The 13,848-nt window shown below is 38.3% G+C and overlaps 2 protein-coding genes across 2 annotated transcripts in view; both read left to right on the top strand.

Moving 5' to 3' along the window:
* PELP1 (proline, glutamate and leucine rich protein 1) overlaps positions 1-13,848 on the top strand; it is a 30,389-nt gene that overhangs the window by 981 nt on the left and 15,560 nt on the right. The window contains exons 2-5 of the mRNA XM_001370666.4: positions 1,731-1,795; positions 2,239-2,344; positions 4,234-4,383; positions 4,566-4,637. Of these exons, the coding sequence (XP_001370703.2) occupies positions 1,731-1,795; positions 2,239-2,344; positions 4,234-4,383; positions 4,566-4,637 (393 nt within the window). The remainder of the gene's footprint in view (positions 1-1,730; positions 1,796-2,238; positions 2,345-4,233; positions 4,384-4,565; positions 4,638-13,848) is intronic.
* LOC100015976 (polyunsaturated fatty acid lipoxygenase ALOX15) overlaps positions 4,566-13,848 on the top strand; it is a 65,713-nt gene continuing 56,430 nt past the window's right edge. The window contains exon 1 of the mRNA XM_003340327.4: positions 4,566-4,637. The gene's annotated coding sequence lies outside the window, so the exon portion shown is untranslated. The remainder of the gene's footprint in view (positions 4,638-13,848) is intronic.

Below are 13,848 nucleotides of genomic sequence, written 5' to 3'. Positions count from 1 at the left end.
ACATCCTGTTTATTACCAAATCTGGTGTTAAAGGAAGATGAATTGGGTGGATGAGAAAGGGAGAGAAACTAGGCATTGGGACAAGTTGTAGGGCTATTGCTCTTGAATTTACTCCTTTCTTTCTGTTCCCACTAGAATGGATATAGTTGCCTTATGCCTGAAATGCTACAAGAATCTTGTAACTTGTTATATTGTCACCAATTTCTACCTGTATGGACTCTTGTCTAACTTTTTCTTTTAATATTGCATTTATCACGTCATTTATGTGCTCAGAAGCTCTCATTGATTCTCCATTGCCTAAAGCCCAAATTGGCCTTTTCTCAATCTGGCCCCAGTGTCCCTCTTTTATATTTCTCAAGTTTTAGTTTTAAGCTGATTAGACTGTGCTATGCTTAAACAGACATTTGAGCAAAGCATTTCCTCATGATTGTTCCCCTGCTGTGGAATGCTGTTTTCTTCACCTCTTCCTTCAGGTTCTACCTATGTTTATTCTTCACTGATGAAGCTATGGAAGATCTCATTCTGCAAATTCTTAGATTCGTTTTACCATTCATTTAGCACTTTAATAAAACTTTTATTGTTATTGTTTTCATGTTTGTGTCTCTGCATTAAGATTTTGTGTTCTTCAAAGGGAGAGATTTTTGCCTGGTTTCTTTGTATCCCTTTATTGTCTAGTCCAGTGTTGTCCAGTGAATAGTAGGTATTCACTTATTCATTGCTTAACTCATTCCTTTTTTTTTTTAAACCTCACTTTCTGTCTTTAGAATCAATACTGTGTATTGGTTCTAAGACTGAAAGCAATAAGGGATAGGCAGTGGGGGTTAAGTGACTTGCCCAGGGTCACACAGCTAGGAAGTGGCTGAGGCCAGATTTGAACCTAGGACCTCCTGTCTCTAGGCCTGTCTCAAGTCTACTGAGCCACCTAGCTACTCCCCCCCCCCCCCCGCCCCCACTCATTTCTATACATCTTGTCTTCCCATTCTGAATCACCTACCACACCATGACCAAACACCATTTTCATCATTTCCCTTCCTTGCTTGAAAACCTATAGTAGCTTCCCATTACTTACAGTATTATGTTTATAATAAATCTTCTACTTTGTTTCCATTTTTCAACCACCAGTTAATCTCATTGCTGCTTAGAAATACCAAATTTGTTCTTTTCATCTGCTTCTTTTGTTTCCCCTCACCGAAATACTTCCTCCTTTCTCCAAGTGGTTTATGTAAGTCCTCCCCTTTCTTCAGTACTTACATAAAGTCTTCCATGATAATTAGGTTTACCTGACCTCTGATCTCTGGGAAATTCATGTGCCATTCTTTTGGAACCCTTAGTTATATTCTCTTTGAGTTTTTAAAAATCCTTTTTTTATATGGATAATACTCTTCTGTGCCCCTAAGCAATATGGCAAGCTCCAACCAAAGCTGTGCCATGCTTCTCTTCTATAACCCATGATACTAAGCACAGTAGGCACTCAGTAAATGTGTTGAATTTAATTAGCATGAAACCAGAGTTTTATCAGTGGGAGCCAAGAAGCCAAGGCTTTTCCACATAATTGGATAGAGGTTTTGGTATAAGGACTTCTGGAAGAATTGAGTTGGGTTTTTAGGTGAAAGCTTGGATACTGAGTTTTGGAATAGTTGGGACTTTTCAGATGATAGAGAAATAATACTGTGTGAGTTCTCTCCTTTTTCCTTGCCTAACTGTGATTCCACTCTCCGTTCTTTCTATAGAACCTCTCAGCTGTGGGAGCACTGGTGGGTCTCAGCAATGCCCGACTTGGTTCCATCAAGACTCGGTGAGTCCTTAATCAGGTTTTATCCTTTACCCCAAGTGCAGGAACTCAACCACATATCCATTCTCATACTTCTGGCTTTCTTTGGGGCTCAAGAAGGAATCTCCTTGTTCCTCCTCCTTATCCATCTCTCCTTCCTATGTTGGATGTAATGGCTTCTTCTAGAAGCCCCTCTCCTGGATTTTACAACCTCCCTTAATTGGAAGCTAAGCTTTATATATAATACATTAACACTCAGGCCTTCTTTTACCACACTTGGAGTGTCTCTTGTCTTTTTTGCTCCTCAGACTCCTTCTCAATCTTCTGCTAACCCTATCCCCACATTCTTTAGGAGTTAGGACTAGGATGGGACTTAAGTCCCAAGAGATAGGTAAAGAGAGGGAGGTATTATTCTCTGGAATCTAGCTGACCCTCTCAGACATTGCCCATCCTCATCCTCTTGCCAGGTTTGAGGGATTGTGTTTGCTTTCCCTGCTGGTAGCAGAGAGTCCCACTGAGATGTTCCAGCAGCACAGTGTCTCCTGGCTCCGTAGTATTCAGCATGTCCTTCAGGTAAGCATATCCTTCCTCCTTCCTCCCCCCTTCTTATTTCCTGGGTATGGTGGATTCCTTATTGTAAGGGAAACTGGTAAAATAATAAGACCCAATCCATTGAATACAGGAAGATGGCCATGGATCAGGAATGCTGTGTTCAGCTCTTTTTGGTTATTCTTACTCACTGTATTTACCTTTGACTTTATTACTTGCTATATCTTATTTAGTTCCTTTAAAACATCCCATTTTAACTTTTCTGCAGATATCCCCACCTTGTCTGTTAACATTCTTATATCTTCGGGCTTTTTAATCCTCTTCTATATACTTGTAGGGGCCTGATGGAGAAAAGGGTTGAGTTTTGTTGTTCTGTGCTTAAGGTATTCATTTAACTAGGAACTACTTTGCAATCTACGATTTCCTTGACCTTCCTATTTTTAAGAAAGATGTGAGCTAGCAAGCTTAGAGATAAGGACTGCACTATTCAAACTGATGGTTGAATAAGCAGATTTGAAGTTAGTTCAAATTCTGCTTTGACACTTGTAAGCTAGGCCCTGGGTAAATCAGCCTCAGGTAGGTAATAGTATCTTCTGGGTTATTAGGAGGCTCAAATGGGCAGCTAGGTGGTGCAATGTATAAAGTGCTGGGCCTGGAATCAGGAAGACTTTTCTTCCTTGAGTTCAAATCTGGCCTCAGACACTTTGTGTGACCCTGGGCAAGTCATTTAATCCTTTTTGCCTCAGTTTTTTCATCTGTAAAATGAGCTAGAGAAGGAAACAGCAGACCACTTCAGGGCCTTTGCCAAGAAAACCCCAAATGGGATTTCAAAGAGTTGGACATGACTAAACAACAACAAAAGCCGTTTTCAAACTTTATATCACTGTAGAGATGTGAACATCAGAACTTCAATCTGGGAGATGATGCTACTCAACTTCAGAAGGAAATAGCTTGCTTAAAAGAGTTGAGATATATATAGTTTAAGATGGGTTAACTAGGTAGCCTGCAGTGTCTCCAGACTAAGTTCTCTTTAGGTGACTTTTCCATCTTGAATTCAATTCCCAAGGTAGATTGCTGGAATCAGGAAGGATCTGAATTCAAATTCTTCACATACTTCCTGACTGAGTTAACTTCTTAGCCTAAATTTCTTCCTTTGTAAAAACGAAGTGCTTGAACTTGATGGCCTCTAAAGTTTCTTCAAGAAATTTGTCATCAAATGCTACTTTAAAAAGACAAGAATTAAAAATTTTTCCTAAAGCAAAATGCAAATTTTTGGGCATTATTTATGGCTTAAGAGCTCTCCATTTCTATTGAAAACCAAATTTACATCTCTGGAGATGCTAGAATCTTTAAAGTTAAGAGAGATTTAGGAATAATCTGGTTCAGACCTCTCATTTTATAGATAAGGAAACTGAGGCCCAGAGAGGTTAATTTCTTTGACTAAGGTCAGAGAGGACACAACAGAATAGAGCTTCTAACCCAGATCCAGTTGGAGAGCATTCTACCAAGGCTGGGAAAAGACATGAAAGTTTTGAACCTTTATTGGACTCTTTTACTATACCAACTATACTTTTGTCTCTTCCCATTCCTCTTACCTCTTTTCAGCTTCCTTTTTTAAAAAATGCATTGTCATCTCTCTTTGTCTTAGAATGTAAGCCCTTTAGAGGGCAGGAACTGACCATCCAGACTTTCCATTTGCATTTGAATTGATGTCTTTTGGCCCTTGGTAAATGCTTAATAAAGTGCTAGGCACTGATCAGCTGCCTCTTAGTCTAGTGCTCTTCCTACTATGTTGCATCCTCTCTTTGACTCTGTATTCTTCCTAAAAACCTGTACTGTCTCTTCCCTTTAGAGAGTAAGAATATGAGTTTTCTCTGGGCTCTACATTTTTCTTTCTTACCCTTCCCTTTCAGTCTCAGGACCCAGCACCTACCATGGAGCTGGCTGTGGCCATTCTGAGAGATCTGCTTCGATACTCAGCCCAGCTCCCTGAGCTTTCCCGAGACATCTCCACAAACCATTTGCCTGGCCTGTTGACATCTTTGCTGGGCCTCAAACCTGAGGTAAAGCTTGTGCCCTCAAGGCAGGGTTCCACCTGGAGAAGTGGACATAGGAGTAGGGAGGAGGAATTGCTGAAGTTAGGAATGGGGGTGAAGGTTTGAAGGCTCTGGGACTGGGATGGGGATTTGAAAGCACTATGGTATGGGAGAGGCTTATGCTCACTTTCCTTCTTATTCCCTCATAGTGTGAGCTGTCAGCATTGGAGGGAATGAAGGCCTGCATGACCTACTTCCCCCGGGCCTGTGGCTCCCTCAGAGTAAGTGACTGTGGCCACTCTGCCACCATCCTATTTAGTTATGCTAGCTCTGTAATTCTACTCTCTCATTTCATGAATTTCATAAGTAAACTCCACTGGTCCCCCACAGATATTGTACATGGAAATTTTGGTGCCCCTCTCCAGACCTCTGTTCTCTTGACCAGAACCTCAGCCTCTTCAGTCAGTATCTTTAGAGTCGTCTTTGTTGCCAGTGGCTCTTATCTATATACTAGTTGTAAGGGCACTTGGCCTGGCATAAACTCTGGGGATGTAATGACAAAACAAAACACAATCTCCGTTTTCATCAAGCTTACATTCTCCTTGCTGAGAGAGGTGGAGAGATACCATATGTAACCAAGTTATTATTTGAAGATAAAGAACTGACCACTAGACTTATCAGGCAAAACTTCCTATCAAGAGACCAGTGAGCTGAACCTTGAAGAAAACCAAGGATTCTGAGCCAGACATGAGAAAGAAGTATATTCTAGGCATGGAGGACAGCCTAGACAGAAACAAGGAGTCAGGAGAAAGATGATTAGATTTTGAATGAAGGAAACTTATCTATTAAATGATTATTAGGTACAAAGCACTATAAATAGCAAGTAGGTCAGTCTGGCTAGAACCTAAGAGTATGTGAGGGGGAATAATATGAATAAGTCTAGAAAGATAGGCTAGAGTCAGACCATGAGAACTTTAAATGCCAAGATAAAGAATTGATATTTTATCTTGGAGGCAGTGGAGAGTTACTTGAGGTTCTTGAAGAAGAGGGCTACCACCAAATGTGCTTTAGGAAGATTATTTTCCACAGCTCTGGATGGATTAGAAAGGGCAAGGAAGCAAGGAGACTAGTTATGAAGTTGATACAGCAGTGAAGGTGGCTGTTAGACAGATTATGGAGGTAAACTTGACCAGACTTACAGTTAATTGGTTTTGGGGGTTGAGAGGAAGGAACTGAGAATGATGCTGTTTGGGACCCTGAGAGACTAGAAGGATGGTGGTGCTCTCAGCTCTCAACAGACAGAGAAGTTAGAGGGGTAGGTTTGAGAGAAAGAAAATGAGTTCTGATTGAGATGCCTGTGGGACATCCAGGCTTTCCAATCGACAATTGGTGATAAGGAATTGCAGCACAGAGAATATTTGAGTGAAATCTTTTGAAGTTTTCTAATAAGTTGAATTTAAGTGAGGTAGTGTCATACTAAATCTTACACCTCACCTAGATCTTAGACAACAGGTCACCAACTAGAACTTACTGTGCAGGTCTAGGGAGTGGCATGGAACTCTTGAGTGAGATTATAATTGATCTCATGGGATCTGATGGGGTAATTAAATGTGGGTAGTGAATGAAGAAAAGAGAAAATTGGGACAGAGTATCAGGAGACACCTAGGGTTTGAATATGAGATGTAAATAATGGTCCAACCAAAGGACATTGAGAAGAAATGGTTAGGAGGGAAGGGAGAGAACCAAGAAAACCTCCTTTTTGATAATGTGTTATTTTTTCTTATTAGAATGTAAGCCTCTTGAAGGTGGAAACTGATTGTCCTGACAACCTTTCTGTCAGTGTTTGTATTGGTGTTGTTTGGCACATAGGAAGTACCTAATAAAACATTGTAGAGCTGCTATTAGGTCTGGAAGGATAAAGACTGAGAGAAGGCTGTTGAGTTTATTAGATTGTTGATAACTAAAGACTGTAGTTTGAGTTGAGGGATAAAGTAGAAAACCCAATTGCAAGAGGAATGGAAGGGGAAACAGCAAATGTAAATAGCTTTTTATAAAAGATTGTTTTTGAAGCCCTAAGATATGAGGAAATGACCATAACAATTGAAAATTTTTTTAAGGGTGAGAAAATCTTAGGTATGTTTTTGGATAGAAGGAAAGGAGACTGTAGAGAGAGAGAGGGTGAAGATAAGGGAGGAATGATGAAGTGGTCCAGAGGGAGGGGTAAGTGGAGGCGGAAGGATCTGGTGCACACATAGAGGGATTGGCATTTTGGTGGAGGACCATTCATGAAAGACTTTAGCAACTTGGGAGAGAATATGACAAAATGTTGAGGGATTTTGAGTTGTTGAGTGAGAGAGAAACAGCAGCACTTAAGGAGTGGTTTTTGTGTTCTGACAAAGTTTCTGATTGGGGTTCTTCTGACAGGGAGGAGGAACAGGTGCCAAGTTATAGAATTGCTACAGTATAAAATGACACAGAAAGCAAGAATAAAAGTGTCCCCTTATAGGTCTGAAGACACAGTTGAGATTAGATGAAAAATTTCTAGTGATCCCAGGCAAGAAGGTTATATGGTTTTAGTATTATTGAGAAGCACATGTTCATTACAGAGAGGGCAATTGGTAGTGATAGGACAGGGAGTGAGGGGTTGGAGAGTGCATAATTGAACTCGTTAATTATAGGATAGAAATATTTTAAGGGAAGAAACCATCTGGAGGGAGCAAAGGAGTTCCTAGAGGTTGTTAAAATAACAAAGAAAAGGTTTAGGAATAGAGAGGAATGGGAAGAGATGGATTGTAGGTTATACTCAGATAGGGGGGAACTCAGACATCATGAAGGAGGAGGATTATGGTGTACATCATAGGACTTAAGTAAGTTGATGACTACACTAGATCAACATGTCAAGCATTTATTAAGTACCTACTATGTACTAAGTGTTGGAGATACAAAAAAGGCAGAAAATCCTTGTTTATAATGAGCTCACAGTCTAATGGGGAAACAATTCAAGCAACTATGATCTATGCAAGATAAATTAGGGAAGACATTCATTAGCATTAAGGGGAATCAGAAGAGGCTTCTTGCATAAGGTGGGATTTTAGCTCAGACTAGAAGGAAGCCAGGAGACACATGAGGAGAGAGCATTCCAGGCAGGAAGAAAAGCTGGTGAAAATTCGTGGACTGTCTTGTGAGAGGAATAGCAAGGAGGATAGGTCACTGGATTTCAGAGTACATGGTGGGGAGGGAATAAAGTGTCAGATCAAGTTATGAAAGCTTTATTAAATACTAACTAGAGAGTTTATATTTGATCTTGGAGGTAAAAGAGTTGATTGAATTAAATTGGTAAGGGGGCAGGGCTGGTGTGTCACATGGTCAGGCTTGGGAAGATCAATTTGCTAGCTGAGTAGAGAATGGTCTGGAGTGGAGAGAGACTTAAGGCAGGGAGACTATCAGAAAATGATGAGAGTGGTCCTGTTATGGTGGGGGGGGGCCTATATAAAGGTGATGGCAGTGTCAGAAGAGAGAAAATGTTGTAAAGGACAAAGTTGACAGGATTCAATAATGCATAATAATATAAGGAGTAAAGCTTGTGACCTTGGGCGACTGGCAGAGTGTCAGTAATAGGGAAGTTAGGAAGAGGGAAGGATGTAAGAGGAAAAATAGTGAAGTCACTTTTAGACATACTAAATTTAAGATGCTTTTGGGACATTCAGTTCATGATGTCCAGTAGTCAGCTGGAGATCGTAAGACTGACAGGATAAAGATTAGGATAAATAGTATCTATCAACAAATAGCTCTGAAAATCTGTGTAGAGGTAATTGAATCTATAGTATCTAATGAGATCACCAAGCAAAATACTCTCAGGAGAGAAAGGAATAGGGCCAAGGACAGAACCTTAGGTGACACTTAAGGGGGTTTGGGATCGGCAATGAGAGACAAGAAAGAAAAATTTTATGTATTAGACATTGTGGGTCCTGTCAGGAGGTAGACCCCTTTCTAGAGAGAGGTTAGTGGGTATAACATGAATAAAGAATCAGCAGCAAAGGAGACTGAGAAGGATTGATATCGATTATTTGGAGAGGGGAACTGGAAAGAATCATGAAGTGATGGACAATGTGAAAGTCTGCAGAGAAGTCTAGAAGGATGAGGATTGAGAAAAGGCTATTGGATTTGGAAATTAAGACATCAGTGGTAGCTCTAGAGAGAGTAGTTTCGGTGGAATGATGAGGTTTAAGACAGATTGCAAAGGAAGTTAAAGGAAAAATGTGAGAAGAAAAAGTGGAAGTGCCTAGTTTGTGACCAGGCTATTTGAAGTGATAGCAACGCATGTGTTGAAACCTCTTATATTAGACTTTGTGGTCTAATGAATAGAATGCTAGACCAGGTGTCAGCCAAACAGGTTTTCATTGTGCTGCAAGTTTATGAGGTCACATCCGTGTGACCTGAGGCAAGACAACATGATCTCTGAGTCTTAGTTTCCTTTTCTATAAAATGAGGGCTGGGTGGCTTTTAAAGCCCATTCCAACTCCACATCTATGATTCTATGTATTAAGAACAGGGATTTGGGTAGAAAAAGACCAAGCCAAGCCCTGAACTCCTAGAGAAAGCAGAGAGAATGAACTGGGGGGGGGGGGGGGGGGGGTTCCATGATTTCATTCAGAATCTGTATCAGTGATCCATATAATACGGAACCCAAGGGGGTTACGATCAAAGGGGATGAAAGGAGTGTGAGGGGCAAGAAAGATGCCCAGTCTTCCTTGACATGAGGTACTGGACCTCAGGGTATAACAGGAAGTGGACCTTTACTTAGAGAGGTTCTAGGAGGATAGAACTTTCTTGGTGGGGTGGGGTTAGGAGGAGACAAGTTTAGTGAGTTCAGAAAGCTGAAGGAGTGTGATAGGAAAAGTTCTGAGGGGAAGAGAAGTTTGAAATTGTGGTGGTGTTGCTGGTTTCTTTTAATGTTCTTGTAATCTTGTTTTTATAATCACTCCCAATTCCCACTTTACATATTGTGTTATCCCCTTCTGAACAGCTAAGCCTCAAGAAAGCACAAAAAAGGAGAAAGATAAAATTTAGTACAACTCACTAACATTTTAAAAAAATCTAATATTGATAATTTTCCACATCTTTCTTCCTCTATTTCCCAAAGTAGTAGGGTTGGTATCTTCTCATATCTCTTCAGACATGTCCATTATAATTTAGAAACATTCTATTTTTAATTATGTTTTTGTTCTTTCCATTTACATTTCTGTAGTAATTTGGTAGAGTATATTCCTGGTTCTGCTGCCTTTGCATCAGTTCATAGAAATATTTCCATACTTCTCTGGATTCATCATATTCCTCATTCCTTAGAACATAGTGGTGGTCCATTATGTGCATGTCCCATAATTTGATAATCCTTTCCCAAATGATGGGCATCAACACTTTTTCTAGTTCTTTCTACCACAGAATATGTTTTTGTAAAGATTTTAATGCATACAGGATTTCCCCCCTCTTTTTCCATTACCTCCTTGGGGCATAACAAGAGTTAAAAGAGTATGAACTTCCAAATTGCTTTCTAAAATAGTTGACCATTTTAAAGCTCTACCAGCAATGTATTAATGCACTTGTCTTTCCACAACTCCTCCAGTATTGACTTTTTCCACTGGCTCTTATTATTAGTGATTTTACATGGTTGTTAATATAGTTTGCAACTCTGCGTGTTTCACTTTTGACTACTCTATGAGTCTGGCTTTTCCTCATGTATTTCTGTTGTCTATAGATAATCTTGAATTTCAGATTTTTCTTTGATATAAATAAAGAGGGACTTGGAAGAGGATGGGAGGGAAGGAATGGTAGCATTGAAAGTTTTCAACTAAACAATCTGATTTAGAGGGAGCTAAGTGACCCAGTAGATAGAATGCTGGGTTGGAGTTGAAGATCTGGATTCAAGTCCTCTCTCAAACACTTTTATTAACAGTGTGGTCTTGGGCAGGTCATTAAGCCTGTTTCCCTTAGTTTCCTCATCTGCAAATTGGAAATAGTAATAGTGTCTACCACCCTAGATTGTTTTAAGTATTAAATGAGGTAATATTTGTAACTCACTTAGGACAGTGCCTGGCACATGATAGGAGTTATAGGATAAATGAGGAGAGGAAGAGGTGTGATTTTTTTTTTTGGTAGCTATGGTTGGGGGGGATATATCTGTTTGGGATTCTCCTTAAGGGTCAAACAAACCAGTTTGTTTTCTCTTCTGCTTTCCCACTTGTTCTTTATTCCCTCCTTTTGCCCCATTCTATCCTCCTGTTTTCCTTTCCCTCTTTGTTCTCAGAACTATGGTATCCTTTTTTGAGGAAACTTTGTGGGGTGGTTCATTTCCCATTATACCTTCTCTCCAAAAAACACTTTATCCTAACCCCATTCACACTCTTGTTCCACATACTAATATTCTTTTTTAAAAGTTGAATTTTTTTCAGCTATTGAGAATTTTATTTTTCTCTTACCTTCCCTATACCTCCACTAGAAAAAAAAAGAAAAAGAACATTTCTAGTTTTTTGCCAGTTTGATTGTTATGAGGTAGAACTACAAAGTTGCTTTATTTTATATTTCTCTTATTATTAGTGATTTTGAGTATTTTCCCCATATGATTATTGATAACTTGGATTTCTTTGAAAACTTATTTATATCAAAAGCTTATTTATATCCTTGAACAACATCTATTAGAATGGCTTTTACTTTTATAATACTGAATCAATTTCTTATTTATCTTGGATATGAAACATTTATCAGAAAAACTTGCAAAGATTTGTTCCGATTTACCAGTTTCCCTTCTAATTTTAACTCCTAGATTTTTTTATGCAACCTTTTAAAATTTCATAATACTCAAAAGAGACCATTTTATTTTGTGTAATTTTTTTTAAACCTTACCTTCCATCTTAGAATCAACACTGTGTATTAGTTCCAAGGCAGAAGAGCAGTAAGGGCTAGGCAATGGGGGTTAAGTGGCTTGCCTGGAGTCACAAAGCTAGTAAGTCTCTGAGTCCAAATTTGAACCTAGGACCTCCCATCTCTAGGGTTGGCTTTCAATCCACTAAGCCACACAGCCGCCCCCTGTAATTTTTTTCTATTGTTTGTATAGTCCTAAACTTTTCTAGCCATGGATCTTCTTTGCACCTCTGATTTGTTAACTTGATATATATGGTTTGAAGTGTTGGTCTAAACTTAGTTTCTTCCAGACTGCTATTCAGTTTTTCCAAGAGTTTTTGTCCAATAGCAAAGTCCTTCCCATAATAATAGAATTTTTGGATTTATCAAACACTATTTTACTATATATAATATACCTAATTGGTTCCACTAATTGTCTTCTTTTTTAACCAGTTCTAAATTGTTTTAAAGATTACTGCTTTGTAGTACAGTATAGGATCTGATATTCACAAACTCTCCTTTTTTCATTTATTAGTCTTAAGAGTCTTTACCTTGTTTTTCTGATGTAATAAAGTGTTCCATTGTTATCTTGATTGATATGTCACTAAATAAATGAATTAACTTAGTTTGTATTGAAGTTTTTATAATACTGGCTTACTCATGAACATTTTATATATCTTCAGTTACTTGGATCTATATTTCCTTAAACAGTGTGTATATATTAGTGTAGACTCAAATATTTTATATGTTCTGTAGTTATTTTAAATGAAATTTCTCTATCACTTCTGTCTGGGCTTTTTCAGTAATGTATAAAAATGGTTATAATTTGTGTGGGTTTATTGTATATCATGTAGTTTGGACGATGCTACTGTTTCAGTTAATTTTTAGTTGACTGGGATTTTCTTAAGTGCATCTACCAAAAAAGGGGTAACTTTGTTTCTTTTGGTCTATTTTTATTTCCTTTATTTCTTTTTCTTATTACTGTAACTAGCACTATATCATATGTCTAGCACTATATCATCAAATAAATAATAGAGATTATAATGGATAGCCTTGCTTTTATCCCAGTCTTTTTGAAAAGGAATCTGGTTCCTCATTTTAGATACTATTTTTAAGTGCCGTATATCATGTTAGGGGAAGGTCTATTTGTTTCTATGCTTCCTAGCATTTTTAACAAAAATTAAAAATTTTAACATTTAGCATTTATGTATACTGATAGAATGATAGAATGTTTTTTGTTCTTATTAATATTGATAATTACAGTTTATATTTTCCAAATATTAGACCAATCCTTCATTTCTAGTAGAAATCCAATTTGATTATATAGAGTAGACAGTTCTGACTTCATGTAAATTTGCATTATGGAAATTCAACTTTATGTAAAGAATTCTGAAAAATTTGGATTAAAAAAACCCATTGATATTAACTTTACTCTTTAGTACTGTGCTCTCTTTCTCTTCTCCTGCCTCTCTGCTTGGTTCCAAGGCCTCCCCCTCTCTTTCCCATAAGCCTGTCTTCACCTCCAACCCCCAAAAAAGCAGAATGGACATGGAGCTAGACTGCCACTGACCCAGATCAAATAGTATTGGGGGCTTGGCTTAAGACCTCCAGTACTGAAAGAGGAGACCTTTGCCCTGCTTGGCCCACCTGAGTGCCTGTCTGCCTTGCCCCTTTCTCTCTTCCCTCCATCCATATTCCTTCCACTTTCTACCAAGTACTTGTCTGTCTGTCTGTCACTTCTAGTTGGCCCTCTCCTGTCATCAATCCATCCCCTTACACCATGTCCCTGAACCATGTGTTTATGAGCTGCCCTCCCTCTTCATCCCCCATAATAATAATTTGAACTACTTAAAATTTGATTTTTGTAGGTCTTCTGACAGTCCACTTATGAGAGCTGTCTGCCTGTGTGAATCTATATGTGTGTATATACATATATGTCTATTTTACATGTGTACACATTTATACATACACACTTTTGCATTAATATTCATTAGGAATAATATTTTTTGTAGTTTTTTCTCTGTTTTGACTTGTATTGCTTTAGATATTAAGACCATATTTGTATCATAGAAGGGATTTAGTAGGATGCCTTATTTTGCTATTTTTACAAATCATGTAATAGAATTAATTGTTCTTTCAGTATTTGATAGAATTCACCTGTATATCCAACTGGTCTGGGTTTTCGCTTTTGGGAGTTCATCTATGGCTAGTTCAGTGTTGTTTTTTTTTTTTTTGCTGAATTTGAGTTGTTTAAATTCTTTACTCTTTGGGGGTAGGTATTTGCCCATTTCCTTTAAATTATCTCATGTCTTTCAGCAAATTATTTTTTTATCTTTTTTTTTTAAACCCTTACCTTCTGTATTAGAGTCAATACTGTGTATTGACTCTAAGGCAGAAGAGTGGTAAGGGCTAGGCAATGGGGGTCAAGTGACTTGCCCAGGATCACACAACTGGGAATTTTTTATCTTTTTTTAATCAAATGAGTTTTTGCTTTTGCTATGTTTGAGATCATGGTCACTACCCCTACTTTTTTGAGACCTTCTGAGCCATAATAGATTTTGTTTCAATCCCTTATTTTTTTTTAAACCCTTACCT

Source organism: Monodelphis domestica, chromosome 2, assembly GCF_027887165.1.
Source record: "Monodelphis domestica isolate mMonDom1 chromosome 2, mMonDom1.pri, whole genome shotgun sequence".
In the NCBI taxonomy this organism is placed as follows: domain Eukaryota; kingdom Metazoa; phylum Chordata; class Mammalia; order Didelphimorphia; family Didelphidae; genus Monodelphis; species Monodelphis domestica.
The sequence above is the reverse complement of the archived record's forward strand: the minus strand, read 5'-3'. Positions and strand labels throughout refer to the sequence as shown.